Here is a 23,824-nt window from a genome sequence, read left to right as displayed (position 1 = left end):
AGGAAACCAGGATGCATTGCAGGGAACAGATAGGGAGCACTATAATGGTGCAAGGCAGAGGGGAGGTACAGTCAAAATCAAGGGATGCATCAACCACACTTTTTCAACCCATTATCCCCCTAGTTGCAAAATCTGGCTCTACTAGTGATCAAACTGGTGATATAGACATCTCTCTATTGCTGGTGAGAAATTTCAAAGATAAATTGACAGGTTAATCTTCAATAACCACAAACATCTGAGGCTTACAACTTCAGAAGCAACACTGTTCTCAAATATGACTGACAAGTAAGTACACTCAAGTACATAAACGTTAACTCAAAACAAACTGTGATCCAGAAACAGAAGGTCACCAGAGATCAGTCTCACTGAACCACTCGTGGCATATGAAAATCACTGTTAAGCATGAAAATAATGCAGCCCTTTTGAAGGAACTGAGTATTAATATTGACAAAAGCTACCACTGTGGATAATCCAGTGGATACAATGTATGATTGATGCCATCTCTGAAACAGGAACCAAAATACAAAAAGTAAAGCTCATAAATGTGCTGTTATATGGGATTATATTTAATAGATCAGGGATATAGATACACAGAAAAAGAGATTTCTTAGGTGACTGCAATATGATGATTACAGCCTATTGGGTCTCATTCAGTTAAAGCCATGTTTCATTTTCTACCCATTTTATTAAAAAATGAATACTTGAAGCTGTGATTGGTAGCACTATCCATTTGGGCAGTTCCAGTCCAATCCTGCTGGTTCTGTGTTGGCTCTGCTGAGGTATAGAAGACAAGGAAAGGTTAACGAGCATGGAGCTCCTACAGGTGGGCTCTGCCAGGCCCTGGTGCAGAGTATAGAAGGAGAAGTAAGCAAGTAGTGGTAAGCTGGTAAAGAGAGTCCAGTCTCAAGGTAGGGGTGAATGCTCCTCTCCTGCTTGAACCTCAGATGGAAGAGAACTTTCATTTTAAAATTTGGAATTTATTTTTGAAAGAGGTGAGCTTTATTTTGAGGGTATTGGCTTCTCACATCTCTCAGGGAATGAGATTCCACATCATAGGTTAAATGTGAACGTGGTACTAGGCAGCCCAACACTACACATTCTCCAAGGAGAGATTACTTTCCAATTTTGAATTTCTCACCTCAGATGGAAGATATTTCTGTATGAGTATTACCTGTGTTAGCAAAAGCAAGAAGTTATCTCAGTGGAATGCTGCTTCATTAAACACGTCAACATGGATAGTTATGCCTGAATAATAAAAAGTTGAAACTGCTATAATGCTCTTTGCATCCCTGAAACAATAGTTTAAATGATTTTTGCAGCTTCCTGCTTGGAATTAAAAATATAAATCAGCAAATACAAATGTTATACTTTATACTAATGGACTCACACATTTTTAAGCCATTTTCTGAAGTTCCAGAAGAAAAAATGACATAATTGATGGCCTAACTGGTATTGTTCAGAATTATGATACCATTCATGGAAGTATGGAAGTTTGGAAAGGACAATGAATTTGACCTTGATGCAAGTTACTCAAATGTACCCATCAGCTTTCACACACTTGTGTCTTTGAATACAGTACATTTGGATTACACAATACTTATAAAACAGTTCAGACTGAAATATGTGTTTTATGTGTTCAAACATAGATCGAGATAATAAATCTATTTACACTTTATTTATGATACTACTCTAACATCTAACTTGAGTATACTGCTTTCTGGTACATTCTCTTTAAAGATAAAATTGTTCTCTTTATTATTGGAGCCTCCTATGGTGCAAACATCAGTGGCATTTACCTGTTATAACATATTAGGTAGCTACAGGACAGTCATATGGGAAATATCCTTTTGTTTTTCTAACTAGGGCCCCGAATAGATAAAAAATGTTACATACTGATATATCATTGCATCTGACTCCTACCCATTCCCAGGGCCGGCGCTAGGATTTCTGACGCCCTAGGTGCCGGGACATTTCGCCGCCCCCCGCGCGGGTCTCGCGGCTCCGGCAGAGCTGCCGCAGGCATGCCTGCGGCAGGTCCACCGGAGCCGCGGCTCCCTGACCCCAGGGGGGGGCACCCCACATGTTATACTTTGTTAACTTAATTTTACCCCAGGATAAGTCAATATAACAGGAAACTAGTATTTAAAAAGACAAAAATTTTGGAAATCTATAGTCTATTGAAGCATAGATGATGATAGAGTATTCAGCTACTAAGAACTTGAAAATTTAATCCATACTAGTGGATTATTGTGCACTAAACTAGTTTATCCTGTACCTTAGTTTGTCTAAATTAAGTGGTGTTCAATGATGTCAACTGACTCTACAAGCTATTTTAATTATAAATCATATGCTAAAGATGAATCAATTGTGTCCTGCCGTAAGATACAGTGAAACTATTTTGTGAAATACATAGTTTGTAGAATCATTGACTACAACATTTCACTATGGGGAAAATATCAGGCCTTGAAAGCTGAAAGAGAAGGGAACTGGTACAAATATGTTACACAAAGCTGGCTCGATCCCGGCTGTGGGAGTGGACACTGTTCCTACCCACGTCTAAAACAGCACTGCACAACAATATTTCCCTCTGCCCCCCTCTAAAGGAAATTTTGGGTAGCAGACTGGAGTAGGGATAGGGGCATAGCCAGTGGATCAGCAATTATGCAGAACACAGTGACATCTGTGCTACTGCAGACCTGAGGTTTTAGCTGTGGACATGGCACCACAGTTCTGCTGCTGCTCCATATCCTCTACAGGGCCACTGTTTGATCTATTTTTCCATCCACTGAGTAGTATGAAGAATTGATTTACAAAACCCATTTATTCAGGCTTTGCAATGTAAATTGCTTCTTGGTTATCAAGTCTTACTCATGGATAAGCAATCTTAACTGTCAATAATTAATGGAAACAATCATTAAGTAAACGATAACAAATATTAAGTGTCACAAATGTACAATTCGCTGGAACGAGGGACACGTGTGAAACATTTTTTGATTGGCCATTATTTCCTTATTATTATCATTCCACTTGTTGTATTTTCTAGAGGTTAACATTATAAGACCATTTCATGGTTTAGCCTGATGCCTGTATGACCTCCTATTTTATGGTTATGAATATCATATCGTTCAGTTGTGTGTTCAATCTAAACAATCATACATAGACTTAAGGCCAGTCTGTTTATTGCCTGTCGTCCAGTGCATAAATGAGCGGATTTTTAAGGCAAAATGTCCTGCCGGACAGAATTACTGTGGCAGGTGGAAGGCCAGAACAGGCCCAACGAACATCCCTTGGCCGTGCGCCACTTCCACTATTGCCCCCTACTGGGAATGGCGCAACGCGCCTGCCTCCAGGGAGCTTCATGAAGCCAAACCTGCAGGAGACAGGTAACACAAACTGGCCCCGGCCCCGCAGGGTGCTTACTCTGGAGCCGCGTGCCAGGTTGCCGATCCCTGTCTATGAGAAGCCTGAATGAGTGATACTGGCCTCTCAGAGTAGGTTATCATGTCATACTTTGAATAAATCACAGGGTCACCCTATCCAAAATCACTGAACTGATTTGTAATGATTCATCATAGTGGTGGTATAATTTACTCAGCAGGCATGAGAGCTGGGCGGTGGGTGGGTTACACCATGATGCATGGTTCATATAATGATAGATGGTTGTAAAAAAAAAAAAAAAAAAAAAAGAGGGATTTTATTTAAATCAAAACAAATGGAACTGGTTTCCATCTACTTACAATAACATTAAATATATGAAGAATATATATAATAAAAATAACTATTTGAATAAACATGCACACTTTAACTTACTACTAAGTACACTTAACTAAATATAACTCTCTAAATACAGAAAAAAACCTACATCTGTCTCAGTATGTACAGGCTATTATCTTATAGGTTATTGTTATTGCTATTATTATTAGTTCTAGGTTCCCTTCTCCCCAGATATCTCACTGGATACTGTCTAATACCCAAGTTAATCTTTGAGCCTTAAGTGCCTTTCCTGACTTCCTGAAAAGATGGACTTGACTCCAGTGGTGCTTACTTGAGGGAGTGCACATTAAACCAGACCCACAGGATCTGAAGGACTTTTGGTTTTCCTGTTCCAGATCTCTGGGGAATTATGAATCATTGACAGGAGATGACCAGATCTGATGCTCAGGAGCCTACAGGAACGGTTACTCAGGAACATGCCAAACACACACTGACTCAGGGGACCCTTTTCTGCACTTCTATCTGTCCTGCTCAACCTCAGCTTCTCCACTCACTCACGGTTTCTCTCAGTTCTGGTTTCCCTCGTCCATCTGGCTGCTCTTCTTCTCAGCCTGTTTCTCTCAGTTTACTCACAGACTTTGTTACTGTCTCTCTCAGCCTGCTCTGTCCCTCCACAATCCCCCTCTTCTCCTCCAACTGTCACTTCCTCTCCTCCCACTTTATTAGAGAGAAGAGATGGGAACAATGACAGTACATTCACCCTGAACCAGGGGTGGCTCTAGACATTTTGCCACCCCAAGCATGGAGGCACGCCACAGGGGGCGTTCTGCTGGTCCCCGGTCCCGCGGCTCCAGTGGACCTCCCGCAGGCGACCACCAAAGCCGAGGGAGCAGCGGACCCTCCGCAAGCAGGCCGCCAAACGTGGTCTGCCTGCCACCCTCCCGGCGACCGGCAGAGCGCCCCCCATGGCATGCCACCCCAAGCATGCGCTTGGCGTGCTGAGGCCTGGAGCCGTCCCTGCTCTGAACACACTCTAAATCATATATCCCAATACTGGGTCGAATCCCTTTACTATATTTACATGTGGGAAGCACAGCCTACTGGCCTCTGGACTAAATCTCTCCTGCTTGGTAACCGAGATCCAGACTGTCACAGGAAGTTGTAGTTTACATCTCTCTGTGAGGCTGTAACAGATTCAGTGAAGCTGCCCTAACGGTAAATGGGTAATGCTGAATGATACATAGTTTTTATTAGCTTTTACAATCACTGATGTTATTGAGGTAATGAGCTTATTAATTCACACAATTTTAACGGGCACAATGTTTGACTTTCTTTTCAGTATTATTTGCAATGGAAATAACTGAAGTAGATGAAGGTAGTACTTAAAGAGACTAGTGCAATCTGTTGAGTAAATTTTAAAGGATCCATTTTTTTCCTGTCTTTCAGGACAATTTGGACATGACAGTTATCTATAACCTGCTCATTTGTGCCAGTTGCTTTCTTTTCCTAATTTTCCTTTTCTGACAGGAGGGCATCTTTACTTATTACCTTCAGCACCTACCTTCCAGACCTATTCCAAATCGTGGTTCAAATTCTGTCTGGTCCTAACATAAGGATGCAGGGACAGAGAGGGAAAACAAATTACCTTCAAGACCCTTCCCCTCTAGTGCAACCTATCCAAGGGCAGTGAAAACTTCCGTCTCCATGATTAATGAATACAGGGGTGTTTCCCTTATTGCACCTCCAGAGCATTGTTCATCCCAAATAGAGGGAAACTGACTGGGCAAGGATTAGGGAACAAATGTCACTAGTCTAAAGGATGGTGAAGTGTGAACACTCTCACTACATACCAGAAAGATTGGGAAGGAATTGCACCTTTGGACAGTGCAGCTCCACGCCACCCTATTGCATCCCCACACAATCCCCAGTATAAACCAGATTATTAAACTCAAAATCTGAAACTACATTAGGGGGAAAATACTGACTACCCATGATGTGACTGGCACTCTTCTGTTCCCTTTACAGTACATGGTGTGTTACATGGAGTATAATAAAAGCTTATGATTTAATCATTATACAGACTCAGAGTAGCCTGAAAGAGGTTAATAAGTAATTTTCATTTAGTTTGATCTCACATTTATGTACTTAGAAGAGTCAATAGACGTTATAGACCCTTGCTGTTTAAATGTATAGTGTTAGTTTTCCATGGATATAAGCCTGAAGAACAGACAGGTTGTGACCAGTAAACATGATACGTGACACTTTTTGAGAGATTAGAGGAGTGGTGTTTTAGCCAACTTTAAATTTGAATGTTACATTCTGTTTCCCTCACTTCTTCTTTGCAACCTCAACTTGATACAATATTCTGCCTGTTTTGAAATGTAATGTTGTGTCCTGATATGCAGCAGCTACTATTTTCAAACCTAGAAGTTGGCTGTGTTTCATTGGTATATGAAAGGATGTATCCATAATTATATATCTGCTCATTTTGACCCTGATTTTACAGAGACTTATGCACATGGAACTACCCACATGCTTAAAGGTAAACATAGGATCACTCACATATTAAAGCTAAGCCTGCATTGTAAGTCTTTGAAGGGTTAGATCTCCCCTTTGGGATAATGCTCTGGAGCCCTTCTGAATGAAACGCACTCTATAAAATAGGATATAAATATTTTAAAATAATATAACTGTCCAGCAAAGTGGGAAAAAAGAGTTTGGTTCTTGACTTTCTTTTACCTTCGGGAGACATCTCTGGAACAGTGGCTTCATAAGGTCCATCCAAGAACTTTGGTTCCTGATCATTGATATCCTGAACTTTGATGATAAATTCTGACTCAGGTTCAACGGGCAGCTGGGTATTCCTATTAATTGCCTGTGCTCTTAGAGTGTAGAAAGGTTTCTCTTCTCGATCAAGCTTCTGTGTCACATGAATTGTACCTGTATACTCATCGATAGTAAAAATGCTTCCCGCTCCATCCCCCGTCAAAATGTATTTGAAAGTGTCATCATGTTTGTCGGCATCAGACTTCAGCTACAAGAGAAAAAGATAGCTATTTATTTTCTGGATAACAAATCAAAAGAATTATAGCTTTTTTTGTTCAGACCTATATGAGTCTGTTCAACGGTGAGAATTCTTAGGGCCTTATAGTAAGCTGAGGCTACAGGGTATTGTGATATATCCATCCAACCATGCAGTAGTTGTTGTTGATTTATGGCCACAATTGAGCCAAACTTTTAAGCATCTGCTTAACTTTAAGCACGATTAAGTTCAATTGACATCACTGTTTGATGTTTGAGTGCTTTGCCAAATCAGGCCCTATATACCTATGTAATGGGGTACTGAAGGGATGAAAAACTGTTCAACTTTTTTTTCTCACATATAGATAGATAGATAATATATATTATATATATATACTGCCACTCTCGCTCAGATTTAGATTTACTATTGTTAATAGTATAGTATAAGAGTATAGTATAATAGTATATAGTACACTAATATGAGTATATATAGAATATATATAATATTTAATATTATATATAATAAAAATATAAATATATATACTCATATTAGTGTACTATATACTATTATACTACACTCTTATACTATACTCTTAACAGTAACATGGGGTACTGAAGGGACTAAAAACTGTTTAACTTTTTTTTCTCACATATATAGATAAATTATATATATATATTTAAATATTTATATATTTAAATATTTATAATATTTAAATATATATAAATATATATAATATACATTTATATTTTTATTATATATAACATTAAATATTATATATATTTCTCTATATACTCTTATTAGTGTACTATATACTATTATACTATACTCTTATACCATACTATTAACAATAGTAAATCCAAATCTGAGTAAGAGTGGCACTGAACCTGTACAATAATAGTAAATATATACAGAGTCATTTGGAGGAGTGGAGGAGGAGTAATTCTGTGCTGATTATTTTGAAATAATTGATTGCTGTTTCCCATTTCTTTACAAGGTGGTGGTTTACATTCCTGTAGCTAAGACTAGGTTTATGATGAGGTATATTCTAATCAGGCTGAGCCACAGGGATCATTTTGGTCCAGCTGCATTTGTTCATGCTGTCATGATTATTTTCTTAGTATTAACACCAGTTTAACAGCACTTTTGTCAGCATTTATGCAGTTTTGACATGCCAAAGATCTATAATTATGGTATTATGGAAACAACAATTTCCAATATGTCTTTTATTTTATAATGTTCCATTTATTTCCTTTTGATTTTGAATCATAAACAGTGCCCATACGCAATCTCTGAACACATTGACAATTATATAAAATTAAAAATCCAGTCTCAGTCATTTCATTTCGTCTATCAAGCAGACACTCCCTCCAAATACAAATCACACCGCATTAGCTAGTGCTTCACTGTTCCCTTCTCTGTAAAAGCCAGTGAAACAAATTGGCTTTATATCTCGCTGTGAAAGTTGGCAAATCAACGCTATTTGGGACCAGGGAAAAGAAGTCATGTCAGAGTTCCATCATGGCCTTGTGAAGAATGAACTGCCAGCCATCCCCCTCTCTATTTTATCAAGGGGGATATTGAATCAGGGTCTCTGTTTACTACAGTGGCAGTGTACCATGAGCAGAGAGATAGTCCCTCATGTGAGTTGTAATTGTGGGTATTCACTGCCAAAAAAACTTCATTAACACAGACTGACCATTAACTGGCAATGTCTCATAGCATTCCAGAAACTCAAGTGCACCCATATTTAAACCTCAAAAAACCAGGATACAGAGTTAAGGTACACACCAGTCTTGCCTTTCTCACAAGCTAAACTCTGCCCCCCTGGAGCTAGCAAGAGCCACTGGGGTAATACTTTAAGTATGTTTCAGCCAGGGGGGCCCTATGATTAGGACCCTACCAAATTCACAGTCCATTCTGGTTAATTTCACAGCCATAGGATATGAAAATTAGTTAGTTTAATGTTTTCAGATGTTTATATTTGAAATTTCACTATGTTGTAACATGGGGATCCCAACACAAAAAGATGTCATGGGAGGGGATGCAAAGCTGTTGTAATGGGGACTTCATACGATTGCCACCCTCACTTCTACACTGACTTTAAACCTGGGCTCTGAATGCAGCACCCCTGGAGTTTTCTTGGAGGTTCCTAGAGGTGGACGTGGGGCTAATCTCCCCCATGCTGTTGGGAGCACCTCAGCTGGCGGTTCCTAGCTGCTAGTCCTGACCAGGCTGAGGAGCCACAGGACTTGCACCTCCCCTGAATAGTCATCCTTGGGGGGAAATCAGACCCACCTCCAGGGTACCTCCCACAGCTGCAGTAAGTTTTGAGATTGGGCAGCAGTCTCAGAGCTTCCTGCAGCTACAGGAGGTTGCCAGAGTTGGACGTGTGTCTGATCTCCCCTCAAGAGCATTCATGCAGGGGAAGAGCAAATCCTGTGCCTCCCCAGCCCAGCTGGGACGAGCAGCTAGGAGCCCCTGGCTGGGGCGCTCTCGCAGCATCGGAATGAGTAGACTCACCTCTGGCAAGTTCCTGCAGCTGGGGTGGTACCCAGAAGTGGGTCTGATCTGTTCAGGGGAAGATAAGTCCTGTCCATCCCCAGTCCAGAGGGGACTAGCAGTTGGAGCTGGGGATCCTCCTCTCCCTCCTTCCAATAGCTAGATTTCATGGGCGAGGGGTATGATTTCATGGTCCGTGACATGTTTTTCACAGCTGTGAATTTAGTAGGGCCCTATCTATGATAAAGAAGATATGAGAAATGACTATGTAAATATGCTACTTTATGTGATGTGTTGTGTCCCACACAATTGTATTTCTTCATTTGTCTGTATGCACTTGATCTGCCTTTACTGAGTTGGGGACAGCTCTTTTGACTGGTTCAGGGATTACTTGCAGGAGGATGACATAGTTCATGTTGTGGTATAAGGAAAAAAGTAAATGTTCCCAAAAGGATCACAGTCCCCTGGTTTCAGTGTTGAGTTATGTTGGCTGTGCAAGCAGAGGAGCACAATAGCGAGTTCTAGCCATGGGAATTTGTAACAGTCTGGCTGTGTATGTGCACTACAAGGTAGATATGTAAGTTCAGGTGATGTTTCTTAGTACAATGGCCAAAGGGTGGTAACATCTGGTGATTAATGGGTGGTTTGTTCAGTATAGGGGAAGTGGTAGAGTGGAGGTGAGGCAGAGCCAGTTGGTTTTCACTTAGCTTGCTTTAAATGTGACTTTTGCCTTAGTGTGGATATGGTCTGACAGTTTATCCTACTGTACCCACATTCTGTGTGCTCTGTGATGTTCCACATCATGTGGAAGGATAGAATGTTACAATGTCTGTTGGGGCAGATTGTGGCATCACTCAAAGGGGACTGAGTTAAGCTTGTGGAGGTGAGGATGATGTGAACCTTAATTCTGTATTTTCTGATTTTCAGAGCTTTAAGTTTGACTGAAGTGCACCTGTGGGGTGCACATGGACACCTTCTGAGAACAGTTCACTGCAACTCAGCTATCAGACTGGCCTCTCTCTTTGCCTCTTTTTGGCCCCAATAGGGCTGAAAGGACCATGGGGAGGAAGGAAGACTGTAACTGAAGAGCTGTGAGTAGATTGGTTATTTGCACAATTTGTCAGTTCAGTGGCTGACCTGAAAAAAAAAAAAAAGTTTTGGGCCAGCCTACTTTTTTTTAAAATTTTTTTTCAGCAAAACAGATTTAAAAAAATGTTTAGGGTCAAACTAAACATTTGTTTGATCCAAAATTAAACATTTGGACTTATCTTTAAAATATAAATAAAATCCAAGTACAATTCAAAATGAAAAGCCCTTTTGAATTGAAAAACCATTTTAACTTTTTCAGATTTTTCTTTTTTTTTCAGCCACAGCAATTATGCAAATTCAACATGAATTCATGAAATGTTTCATCAAACCAAATCTGCATTTTTTAGCAAAAAAAAAATGTCCATTTTTTTTTACCCAGCTCTAGCTGTGAGGAGGACATCTACCAGCTGTAGTCAGCAAGGAAGAAAGGCTTAGACTCTATACTTCTTTTCAGGGGCAGTGCAAAACCCTCTGTGGTTCTTAGATGAATCAGAACACCCGCTGGAGATGAATACAGCCCGACACAACAGCTCTGAGAGATGTGAACTGATCCATTCATCAAAATGAGTGTTTTCCTTCCTGCTCTCCTAAAGTCCACCTGTTGTGGAATACCAGTTTTCAAGATAATCTCGTTATGCATGTGGGTTTTACTTCAATTTGAGACTAAAATCAACAACTTATTGTAGGGGCTATATCTGAGAAAGCCCTTGATCAAATGACCACAATTTACACCAACGACTTTAATGTTGGCTCTAATGTGGCATAACAAATATTATGGATGGGAAGAGTTGCACAAGGATTTCCATTTTAATAAGGAAGAAGATGATCTACTAAAAGTCTGTGTTTTTGGTTAGAATAGCAGTTTTGAATGTTGATTGTCATTTTCACACTGCTTGTTTTTTCTATAGAGAGGGAGAATATAATTTGAGATTTGCTACAACTGTTTTTTAAAAAGGCTATGTGATTTTTTTTCTATTTGACATTTCCTTTGGACCCTTTCTTTGAAAAAAACACATCGCTTTGAAGGGTGAAATTGATATGGATGAAACTTAGGTTTATGTACATTGGATGAATTCTTGTAGAATGTTGAAATTTATTTTTTATGTTTATTTTTATTATAAACACAAATTACTGTTTTAACTGATGGCAGTGGCCTATCACTGTCAAGCTTACTCCGGTCCGTAGACTATGGATCTCTATTATGAACAAGGATCATAGTTTTCCATTATTAAAAAACCCCCAAAGTTTTCCAATAAAAACAAACAAACATAAAACCATAATTTTTCCGTGATTAAAATTAAACACTGAACTTTAGTTTTCCTATCCACAATATATACTGGTATCAGTTTAACACAATGTTTTACTGATATGGGGGAACCTTGTTTATATAATCTAAGTGGGGCTGGGGCCAGATCAGATCATCAAAAATTCAGATAATCTGGAGAGCTTCAGACCTGGGTAACTGGGCTCCCGCTGTCAGCCCCAGTTCAGTTAATATGGAAAAATGGTTAATGGAGGCTCAGATAAAATACAATAGAATCCCATTTTTTTATTCTTTCACAAAATATAAAAATTAAACATTCTCTCTAAAAATGCAAATTCCAAATTTTTCTGCATTTTCACATGATTATAAATACATTTCCTGATTCTCAATAACATCTTTGATCATGCTAACATTGATGAAAGTCACAGCCATTTGCTTTCCCTTGATCACACTCAGTTCCTTTGTTCACAAAATGACTGAGGAGCATGCACCATGATTACATTACCTTAATGCTGATGTTACTACAATCTTTCATTTTCTTTCTATTTACATAATGGTACTTTCCTTGACAATACTTCTAAAGTAAAATCTGAGTGTGCATGTGGATTTCAGAGTATTTAGAATATCAGTTGTTAAACTGGAGGCTTTGCTTTCAGGTCCAGAAGGAGCCCTGCAGATTGCAGGTATGCACACAATACACCTTCTCAGAAAGCTGCCAAGTATAGGATTCAACCTCACAGTATATAAGAATGACCATAATGAATCATATCAGTGGTCCATCTAGCCCAGTATCCTGTCTTCTGACAGTTACCAATGCCAGATGCTTTAGCAGGACTGAACAGGATAATTATCAATTGATCCATCCCATCATCCACTCCCAGATTCTGGCAGTCAGAGGTTCAGGGAGATCAAGATCAAGGGCTTGCATTGTTGATGGACCTAATTTCCATGATCTTCTCATTCTTTTTTTAACTCAGACATACTTTTAACCTTCATTACATCCCCTAAGAACAAGTTCCACAAGGTGGCTGTGCATTGTGCGAAGAAGTACTTCCTTATGTTTGTTTTAAAGCTACTGCCTATTAATTTAATTGACCTCTGGTTCTTGTCCTATGTGAAGGGGTAAATAACACTTCTCCCACACCATTCATGACTTTATAAATCTGTCATATTCTCCCTTAATCATCTCTTTTCTAAGATGAACTATCTCCATCTTTTTAATCTCTCCTCATATGCTGTTCCAAACCCCTAATTTTTGTTGCCTTTCTCTGTACTTTTTCCAATTCTAATTATCTTTTTTGAGATAGGGTGACCAAAACTGCATGCAGTATTCAAGGTGTGGGGGTACCATGGAATTATATAATGGGGTGTTATGGTATTTTGTGTCCTAGTATTTATCCTTTTCTTAATGGTTCCTAACATTTTGCTAGCTTTTTTGATTGCTGCTACACATTGAGCAGATGTTTTAAGAGAACTATTCACAATGATTCCAAGATTTCTTTCTTGTGTGGTAACAGACCATTTAGACCACATCATTTCATTTCATATGTATAGTTAGGATTATGTTTTCCAGTGTGCACTACTTTGCATGTATCAACACTGAATTTTATTTGCCATTTTGTTATCCAGTCACCCAGTTTTATGAGTTCTCTTTGTAACTTTTCTCAATCAGCTTTGGACATTACTATCTTGAGTAATTTTGTATTGTCTGCTAACTTTGCTACCTCACCGTTTACCCCTTTTTCCAGGGCATTTATGAATATGTTGAAGTGCACTTATCCCAGTGCAGATCCTTAGGGGACCCTGCTATTTACCTCTCTCCACTGTGAAAACTGACTCTTAACTGAATCATAACATTCAAAAACCAGTAGGAGAACACTTCAACCTCTGTGGTTACTCAGAAACAGACTTAAAGGTGGCAATCTTGCAACAGAAAAGCTTCAAAAACAGACTCCAATGAGAAACTGCTGAACTTGAATTAATATGCAAACTAGATACCATCAATTTAGGCTTGAATAGAGACTGGGAATGGCTGAGCCATTGCATACATTGAATCTATTTCCCTATGTTAAGTATCCTCACACCTTCTTGTCATTATCACTACAAAAGTTTTTTTTCTCCTGCTGATAATTGCTTATTTTAATTACTTAGCCTCTTAGAATTGGCAGGGGAACTCCCACCTTTTCATGTTCTCTGTATGTGTATATATATATATCTCCTTACTGTATGTTCTTTTCCATGCATCCGATGAAGTGGGCTGTAGCCCATGAAAGCTTATGCTCAAATAAATTTGTTAGTCTCTAAGGTGCTGAAAGTAATCCTGTTCTTTTTGTGGATACAGACTAACACGGCTGCTACTCTGATACTTGACTCTTCATTCATACTCTTTTCTCCCTATCTGTTAACCAGTTACTGATCCATGAGAGGACCTTCCCTCTTCTCCCATGACCTAATGAGGTTAATTTGAGTGATATGTTACATACCACAGTTAGTAGTTCTGCAATTTTATATTTGAGTTCTCTCACAACTCTTTTGTGAATACCATCTGTTTCTGGTGACGTATTATTGTTAATGTATCAAACTGAACCAAAATTACTTCTATTGTCCTGTGATGACATACACACAATCAATATGGGAATAATTGAAATCCCCCATTATTACTAGGTTTCTGCTTTTATAGCTTCTCTAATCAATCTGAGAATTTCACAATCACTATAACCATCCTGGTCAGATGGTAGATATATTCCTAGTGCTATACTCTCATTACATCAGCATGTGATTTCCATCCATAGCAATTGATTCATTTAAGGTTTTACAACTTTTAACTCAATGCTTTCTTTCACATATAGTGCCACTCCCCCATCACCATGACCCTACTCCTATATATTCCTATATATTTTGTATCCTAGAATTACTGTGACCCATTGATTACAATTGTTCCACTAAGTTTCTATTATGCCTTTTATATCAATATATTCATTTAATACCAGGCATTCAAGTTTAGTATTTAGACTTCCACTATTTGCATACAAGCACTTAAAAAAAAAGTCAATATCTAGTGGTCTGCCTTCATGTGATATAACTGAGCGGGACTCTTTTTCATTTGACTGTTTCTCTTCAGGTTCTTTCCTGTACTTTATCAGCTTCTGTCTTTTCTCTTTACTTGGCTATAGAGTATCCCCTTAATAAGCCACCCCTAACAGATGTCTCTGTCCAAAATGTGTGCTTGTGTGTACCGTTGGCTTTCCTCCACCCATTACTTTAAAAACTCCATTATGACCTTTTTATAATTTACATTCATGGACTCTGGTTCCATTTTGGTTTAGGTGGAGTCCATCCTTCCTGTATAGAATCCTCTTTTCCCCAAAGGTTCCCCAGTTCCTAATAAACACAAATCCCTTCTCTGAACACCACCATGTCATCCACACATTATGACCCTGCTGTTTTGCTGGTCTAACTGGCCTTGCATATGGAATAGATTTCAAGGTAGTTGTTCAGGCTCAATGACTACAGCAGGTCACCTTGATCCACACACTTACTCTGAGATCAGGTTACCTACAAACACTAACTTGCAACAGAATAACACACAGCTGCACGTGTACAAATAACTCTGGAGCATCACCTTGGCTCTAGCCACAATGTAGACCCAACTTTTACCTGGAATGACTTTTTAAAATATTGCTTCCCCACAAGGACAGTAGTTGCCAGACATTAACTGAGATAAGTCCTAGGTAGTTGATATAATAGTGAAGAAAGTCAGCATAATAATTTGAGCTCCAAGTGTATGCAAAAAAAAGTGTTATAAGAATCAAAACATTTTGATGTCACATGATTATTTTAGCGGGGTCTGTATCTTGCTTAAATAACCTCACGTTTAGACCATTAAATACACATGATCAGAGGATGAAAAAAATTGTTTTGTAGCAACTTTTAAGGTTTCATAATTTGTTTTCATTCCACCTTGGAACAAAACTCAAACTTTTAAAATATTTTTATAAAATGTAATTGGTTCAAAATGTCTGGGTTTGGATCATAACCAGATCTTGTTGATAATGCTTTGAGATATGGGAGACTCAGTTTTAAGTGCCTCTTCTGTCTGTTTCTGAGCAGAATCCTTCATCCTAGATCAGAATAATCCTTATAGAGACTTGGACCTAGATTTCTTACGTCCCAGGCTAGTACTGTAACCACCAAGCTATAGAATGTGAAAGACTCTCTCTCTTCTCCTCTCTCATTTCTAATAAATACTTAATCAAAACCAGAATATTGCTATGATATTCTTCTGCTTTCGTGAAATTAAATTTCAATGAAAATGTTCCAACCAGCTCTACCACTAACCTTACCCCCAGATGCCCATGCAATACACTGATTTTCAAGGCAAACCACGTAAGCAGGTGGATTTTATACTGTTTAGAAAAATCATCTGTAAAACAGTCAACTGGTCTCAACCTTAACCAATGTTGTACTACCATCCTTGTAACCAAAAGATTGTGTTAGGTGACATGACTATATTACATAAAAATAGGAGACTTCTTATATTGAACATTTATTGCAGATATATAAAAGGACCTAATTATTATTTATACTAAGATCTCTTTGCACTACCATGGTGAAGTAAAAGGACTTTAGAGTACGTGTAAATTATATTAAGTCAGAGGGGTATAACAGCAAAGTAAATGGTCCTGTATTACAAATGAGAATTAAGCCCAAAAGGTTTTATGTACTTGGTTTAAGAATGTATCTGGGGTTATAAATACATAGACTCCAAGGCCAGAAGGGACCATTGTGATCATCTAGTCTGATCTCTGCATAAAACAGCCATAGAACATGCCCAAAATAATTCCAAATGTGATGTTGATGGACACATACCTTTTCACAAATGTGGTCACTGCAAAGAGATTCATAAGATTCGTTTACATTTGGAACTCTAAGAGGGACTGATTCAAAATTGAAGTTACAGAAACATAAGCTCTGATTGTACAATCAGACTGTGTAGGAGAGTTGTGAGCTCAAACAAGTGACAGTTAATAACAGAGATAGTCTGTCTTTGGACTCTTGTTGATGCAGTTCCCTGCAGGGCCTTATTTACTAAAAACTCACTGGCTGATCTTAGATTGATCACTTCCTTACTGACAACACAGCATATGCTTCTTAGTGGAAAATCACAAGTAAACATGGCTGATTTAAAACAGCAATAAGTTAATCATAATCCTCAATTACAATTCTATATCAATTTACCCGTCGCACTGTGAAGAACAAAAAAGAAAGAATTTAAGAATTATGTTAAGAGTCAGGGAAATCATAGCATTTCTTTTGCATGAAATTAAATTCCTAGCCACAAAAGCATATGCTGTATCTACACTTGCTCCTTTAGAAGTGAGACATCATACTTCCACAGTAGTTACTTTGAAAGAGCTGTAAAAAAGTAATTAATGAATTTTGAGCACTACACCCTTTGGGCTCAATTAAATATTAGCGCTAGTTAATTAGTGGTTAAACTTATTTCAGTTCATTCATCTAGAAAGTGCCTTACAGAAAAGGACACCAGATTTAGAGATTACAATTATTTCTGGTTTTTTAAAAAAGGCAAATAAATTAATAATAATAATAATAATAATTAATAAAAATAAATAAGCAGAGAGGGAGATCTCATTAAGAAAATTATCTTAATGCACAATTTTAAAAGAAGTTGAAAAATAATTGCTCATTGTGCTAAAGCTGCATTTATCTAATGAACCATGCAGGTTCCTAAAGCTTCTCAGTGGTAAAAGGATTTAGTATTAATCTGCTTCATTAAAAATTAATGAGGGGTAAATCAGCTGCTACTTAGTGTAATAGAAAATCATGCTAAATACTGTTTGTAAACTGCATTGCACTCAGTATGGCTGCTTCCATACAGTGCCAAAAATAGCATAAGCAAATTGCCAGATGTTGATAAATGAGTCCTTAGCTTTCATTCAGAAGATAAAAGGGAAATGTAAAGTTTGATGTCAACCCTACTGTGTGTGATTTTACTTTTAATTGGTAATGAATTTGGTGTTGAGGAAGGTGAAGGACTTATACTGTAGCACTGGTAAAAGCGTGGCATATGTAGGGCTCTGACCCTCCAATTATCTTCCTGTTTGTAAGATTAGGACCATAATAAGGGCAAATGTGCAGACATCTGACAAACCTTTCTGCCAATGTACTTTCCCTCCTGCTTCTGAGCACAGACTTCCAAATCTCTGGAGGTGATTGCTCTGTCCATGGCCAGATTTATGTGATGCTAACAGTTGTTAATCAACTTGTTAAGTCAAAGCGTTGCACTCTGTGTTACTGTATCTCCCACAGAACGTACCTGACCAACATACAAAGGCTCTGTTAAAATCTGTTCTTCCAACACAAAAAACTGGCTCCATACCCAGCCACGTTTCACTCTTTGAAGTGTTGCAAAAGGTTGGTTCATTTTGTGGGTGTTATGGTTCTGCATACTTGGAAGGCAAGGCCATAGATGACCAAGTGTTAGCAGAAGAGATAGCCAAGCATAACAATTCATATTGAAACCTCCTTTTAATCAATATTCATCTGTGGAAGGGAAAAAAAAGAAAAGCTTTTACAAAGTAGCACTTCCCCAACCCCTTACAAATATTGATTCTATGTTAATCTAACAGATCATTTTTTACTATGAAAAATTCCTCCTGTTCCTAAAAGAGAAGAACCAGAACAGTCAACTTCTGATTAAATAAGAGAGGTATTTTATCAGAGATTCAAAGGTATAAAAGTCAAGCATAGCATTCAATTTTCTTTTTATGAAATCCCTTCAGAGGGACCTTTTATGCAAAATAGAAAATCATCCTTCAATTAATTCCTCCTCCAAATTAAGCTGGATAATTGTATTGTGTAGGCCAGCAATCATTTGATTGGAATAATTGTACATTTCTCCTTAGACAGGGCTCATTTTGAGTTGCAGTCACAGAACTGCCTGAAGGGTGAATAAATAGTCTCTGTGATCCTAATGACTGACAGCTAAAATGGAGGAGTGCATACAATTGTTTTTAACCTCCTCATTCCCTCTCCCCTATCACAACAAAATGACCCTGCTGAAAATGCCAAAGGAGCTAGCATGGTAAGAAGCAGCAGCTAAAATGTGCACAGCTCTTCTTTCCTGATCAATAGAAATAAACTGTCTCATCCGATTCTACCTCCTCTGACATTTCATGTTTTCAATTAAACAGACAAAAGGAAAATACAGCCTGGAAGCCCTTGGGTTCTACCAGTCAGTTTAACTGATCACACAAAATATTCTTTAGTTAAGCCAAGTCTTTGCACAAGATGTGTGCTATTATCATTTGTTGTGAGTGGTTCCTGCATTGACAGAATTAACAGAACTGTCAGTTTGAAATAAAGTGCAGTGCTTGACTGAAAATGGCCATCCTCTATGAGGTGAAATAAAGGATTCTGTAATACTTGCCCACACAAACTTGTTAAAGCCTTACTCGGAAATCCAGTCTCTGGGGGTGATGGGGTTATCTAGGTATGAGAAAAAAATGTTTTATGAGTTGACTTCATGTCAGTCTGCTCTTAGAATATAAGGAAGGTTGCCAGCACTGAAGACATATCTGCTTATACATCCATTTAACCATGAACAACTGTCATGTATCCTTACCTACCCAAGCACAACATCTATTCATCTACCCTTAACCATGCTGATATTAATAACAATAGTAATGAATACCAACACAAACTAAAGACACTTGGCCTGGCCTGGGGTTGGGGACACATGCTTGCCCTGGAGGAATGGAATCTCACAAAGCTGCATTACTTGGAAAGAAACTATAAGGTCTCTCACTTATAATGCAAAGTGTCATTTACTCATTTTTAGGTGGGTGTAAAGGAATTTAAGTTGAAGAAATCTACATGCTGAGGGACAAGAAGAAAAGAAAAAGTGCTAATAGGAAGGTCTAAAGAGTTATATGTTTCAGTTTTTAAATTTGTACATATTCTTCTGTTTCTTCCATATTAAAGCTGTAGTATCATAGAGGAGATTTTGAAAGGAAAGAATTGGAGTTAGGTGCTCCATTGCCTCAACTTTCAGTGGGAGCTGGTTGCCTATCCACTTTGTACCTTTGAAAATCTCCCCCTTATATTCCTCAACACTCAGGATTAATTTCCTGGCATGTGAGAAGGCCAGAAAAAGGTACACTTTAGCTCTGAAAATTAAACTACAGAGGAATTAAATAGTGCATAGGCCTTGGGCTGTTCTTCTTCACAGAGGGTGAATTTCACCCTCAGCGATGTGTGACTTACAATATCTCTCAATTTGGGCAAAGAAGCCATTGGAATCTGACACTAACCGTTCATTGTATTGTGTTTCACAGCAAAGGGAAAACATGCTGAACAAAATCAAAACCAAGTGGCCTTTTCAGACAATTCATAAAGAAAATTATTTCACTCACGATTTAAATCAACTGACAGGTGTTCAGCTTGGACTTAGGCTACTTCTGGCTTAGCCTGCTTCTGGCTACACATTAGCTTGTGTTTCAACCATTCATTCTGATGCTACCCACCTTACCCATCCAGTTTAATAGATTCCTTCAAGCATGTTATAAACGAGAATTTCAAGCAGAAGGAAACAGAAGCTTGTTAGTAAACTCACCTGACAAACACTGTATGTATACACATCAACTTAATAACTATACAGAATAAGACTATGTTGCTCTGCTATTGCTCACCCATTAAGAATGCACTCAACAGCTAGCCATCAATGACAGATAATTGAAAGAACATAATTAATACATTTCTCCTGTATTTCTTATTTGTGATGATGGCTATCATACTCATGGCATAGTATCATAACTACTGTATGCTGCAGTTACTTTCATTGAAAACCTTCAATTTAAGGGGGATGCAAATTGTTCTTCGCTCCAGGTGTTGCATACTGTTCACTAAATATATAAAAAAAATATTAGTCCAGTTAAAAAAAAACCTAAGGAAATGAAAAAAAAATTATTGTGAGTTTTTGAGGGTGAGTGGTTGTAGTTTTTAAACTCATAAGTGATCCTCTTTATGAGGAAAAAAAGAAACAAAAGCCAATTTATTGTCAAGTGGGGGTTGCAGTTGGGAAGGGATTGGATGAATAAGCAAAAGGGCTGGCACACGGAGTCACATGGAGCAAGAGAGAAACAGGGACCAGATTGTACATCTCAACTTAATAGTCTAGTCTCCGCTCTACTCTTCAGACAATGCGGCTACATATTGTCCCATACTTGGGTTGGATTGCACTGTTACATTGACAAGAATAATAGGAATATCAACTGCAATAATACTAGACAGGCTAAAAAAATTTGGAGGCCTATGATGATTAACTTGCTATGGATTAGGAAGAAATTTGTCCCACGAACAATCATATTGAACAGTAGTCATATTCCTGGGGTTTGTGACACAGAGGCTTCTTAGCAAAGGTCTGCCTTCTTTGGAAACAACTCTCATGTCAGATCTGACCAACTCATTACACTAAACACGTTTTACAGGATATTTATTATGTAGAGTAATGCAGAGGTTCCCTAACTATTCTTATTGCATACACCCTTCCAGAGCGAGCAGCTGCCAACATACCCTTACCCTTCTCATGACTGATACTTTGTGTGTTCTTCTTAACATTAACTGTCTTTAGCCAACTGTCCATATTTCACTGTTACGTACAGATATACTTATTGTGCAACATATACAACCAAAAAGAAAACCCTAAGTTCTAAGCTCAGTTACACTGAACAGTTGCTGGGCAACTGAACCCATGCTGTACAGTGATTGGAGGTGAGGGCTCTGTATGCCAGCATCTTTGTGTAACTGTTCTCGCTGGTATATCTTGAAGTAAATAAACTACTGTATTTTATATAACAAATGCCCAAAGTGTTATAAAGTTTATAAAAATTATAAAAATTTAATAAATAAAGAAATTAATACGTAGAATCCACCATTACACAATTTATCCCACATGCCCCCAGAGATGTCTTGCTTATTCCTAAGGGTACACATACCACAGTTTGGGAACCACAGTTTGAGAACCCCAATGTAATGTATATACAGAAAGCTCATAACTTGTCAAGATTCCTAACAATTGTGAAATACGTATATGGGTATTATTTAAGTATTTATATTGAAAGGACTTGGAGTAAAAAATAGTCACCAGCGCATAAAGTGTGTCAGTGTTGACCCATTCAGGCAGAAGAGAGTTGTTACCCACTATGGTAGCTGGTGATGCATTGCAAGGCTCATTTATTTCATACTAAAACTTTCAATGGAAAACCATCAGAGGCAACTGTAAACAATCAAAACCACTTAAAGTTAAAAAAAAAAGGAATTTTTACAAGACAGGTATTGCTCTGTCTATAAATAGAAACAAAAGACTGTTTCACTAAAACACAGAGAAGGGAAAGGACCTCTGGATCTATTCCCTAAGGCAGTGTTTCCCAAACTTGGGACACTGCTTGTTCTGAGAAAGTCCCTGGCGGGCCGAGCCGGTTTGTTTACCTACCGCGTCCACAGGTCCAGACAATTGTGGCTCCCACTGGCTGCAGTTCACTGCTCCAGGCAAATGGGAGCTGCTGAAAGCAGCATGGGCTGAGGGATGTGCTGGCCGCTGCTTCCAGCAGTTCCCATTGGCCTGGAGCAGTGAACCGCAGCCAGTCGCAGCCGCAATTGGCTGGACCTGCGGACGTGGCAAGTAAAGAAACTGGCCTGGCCCACCAGGGGCTTTCCCTAAACAAATGGTGTCCCAAGTTTGGGAAACACTGTTTTATATGATAAGCCAGTGATAATTTTACTATGTTAAAATGTAAACTGTTACATGTTTCTTTGAAAAAAGATTACCTCTGCAAATGTGCTGCTGTATACGACCAGCCACTCAGGATTCAACCAGTAAGGATGGAATTTATTTGAAATGTTATCTTCATTATTTCTGTAATTCTCAAGGGAGGACTCATATTTAGATCAAACTATATAATTAATGTGTTTGGTTTGTTGTTTTTCTTTTGAAGAAAAAAACACATTTATGCAATTATAGGTGTGAAATTATTAATTCTCTTCCTGTGTGCCACGTGGTGAGCACCCTACTAGATGGCCAAAAAGCCACAATCCCATAAAAGGTCATACTGGTTAAAAACTGACCTGGTTTAGTGGAAAAGTCTCTCTCTCTCTCTCTCTCCACAGATCGGAGAAAGGAAAAGTTGATGAAAATGAATGTAAATCACAAGTTAGGAATAATAGAAAATTGATAAGTGAAGCAAAGTGATACAATGGGCAATCTATGGCATAGATAGATAGATAGATAGACAGATAGATAGATATAGCTTCATTACTAAATGGAGTTGGTAGAGTTGTCAATAATAATTCAGAAAAAGCAAAAGTCTTCAATAGTTGTGTACTGTATTTTAGATGGATGATATAGTCTCATTATATGAAGATAACACTCTTTCCATTCCACTGGTATTGCTGAAGAATATTAAACAGAAGTTACTCAAATTACACACTTTTAAATCAGCAGGTCCAGATGACTTGCATCTATGAGTTTTAAAAGAGCTAGTTTAGGAACTTGCTGGACCATGAATGTTGATTTTCAGTATGTCTTGCAACATGAGGGAAGTTCCAGAAGACTGGAAGAAAGCTAATGTTATGACAATTTTTAAAAAGGGTAAATGTGATGTCCTAGGTAATTAAAGGCATGCCAGCCTGACATTGATTCCTGCAAGATAATTGAGCAGCTAATATGGGACTTGATTAATCAAGAATTAAGAGGGTAACCTAACTAACACAAATCAACAAGGGTTTTTGGAAAATAGATTTTTCAAACTAATTTGATACCTTTTTTATGAGATTATAAGTTTGGTTGATAAAGGTAGTAATGTTTATGTAATACTTTTAGACTTCTTTATGGTGTTTGACTTGGTACCACATAATATTTTGATGAAAAACTAGAAAGAGATAAAATGAACACAGCACATATTAAATGGATTAAAAAATGTCTAACGGACAGGTCTAAATGCAATTGTAAATGCAGAATCATCAGAGAGCAGGTGTGTTACTTGGAGTCTATGGCCTGGTCTACACTACGCGTTTAAATCGATTTAAAGAGCGTTAAATCGATTTAACGCTGTACCCGTCCACACTACAATGCTCTTTATATCGATATAAAGGGCTCTTTAAACCGATTTCTGTACTCCACCCCGACGAGAGGAGTAGCGCTAAGTTCGATATTAACA

The 23,824-nt window shown here is 38.2% G+C and overlaps 1 protein-coding gene across 3 annotated transcripts in view; it reads right to left on the bottom strand.

The window, feature by feature from the left end:
- Positions 1 to 23,824, bottom strand: part of CDH19 (cadherin 19) — a 199,816-nt gene that overhangs the window by 43,862 nt on the left and 132,130 nt on the right. For all 3 annotated transcript variants that reach the window (XM_032787283.2, XM_032787279.2, XM_032787280.2), the window contains 3 exons: positions 19,049 to 19,097; positions 17,926 to 18,152; positions 6,454 to 6,748 (listed from right to left, as the gene is read on the bottom strand). In XM_032787283.2, coding sequence (XP_032643174.1) covers positions 6,454 to 6,748; positions 17,926 to 18,123 — 493 coding nt within the window. In that variant the 5' untranslated portion in view covers positions 18,124 to 18,152; positions 19,049 to 19,097. The remainder of the gene's footprint in view (positions 1 to 6,453; positions 6,749 to 17,925; positions 18,153 to 19,048; positions 19,098 to 23,824) is intronic.

This window comes from Chelonoidis abingdonii, chromosome 2, assembly GCF_003597395.2.
Source record: "Chelonoidis abingdonii isolate Lonesome George chromosome 2, CheloAbing_2.0, whole genome shotgun sequence".
Lineage (NCBI taxonomy): Eukaryota > Metazoa > Chordata > Testudines > Testudinidae > Chelonoidis > Chelonoidis abingdonii.
The sequence above is the reverse complement of the archived record's forward strand: the minus strand, read 5'-3'. Positions and strand labels throughout refer to the sequence as shown.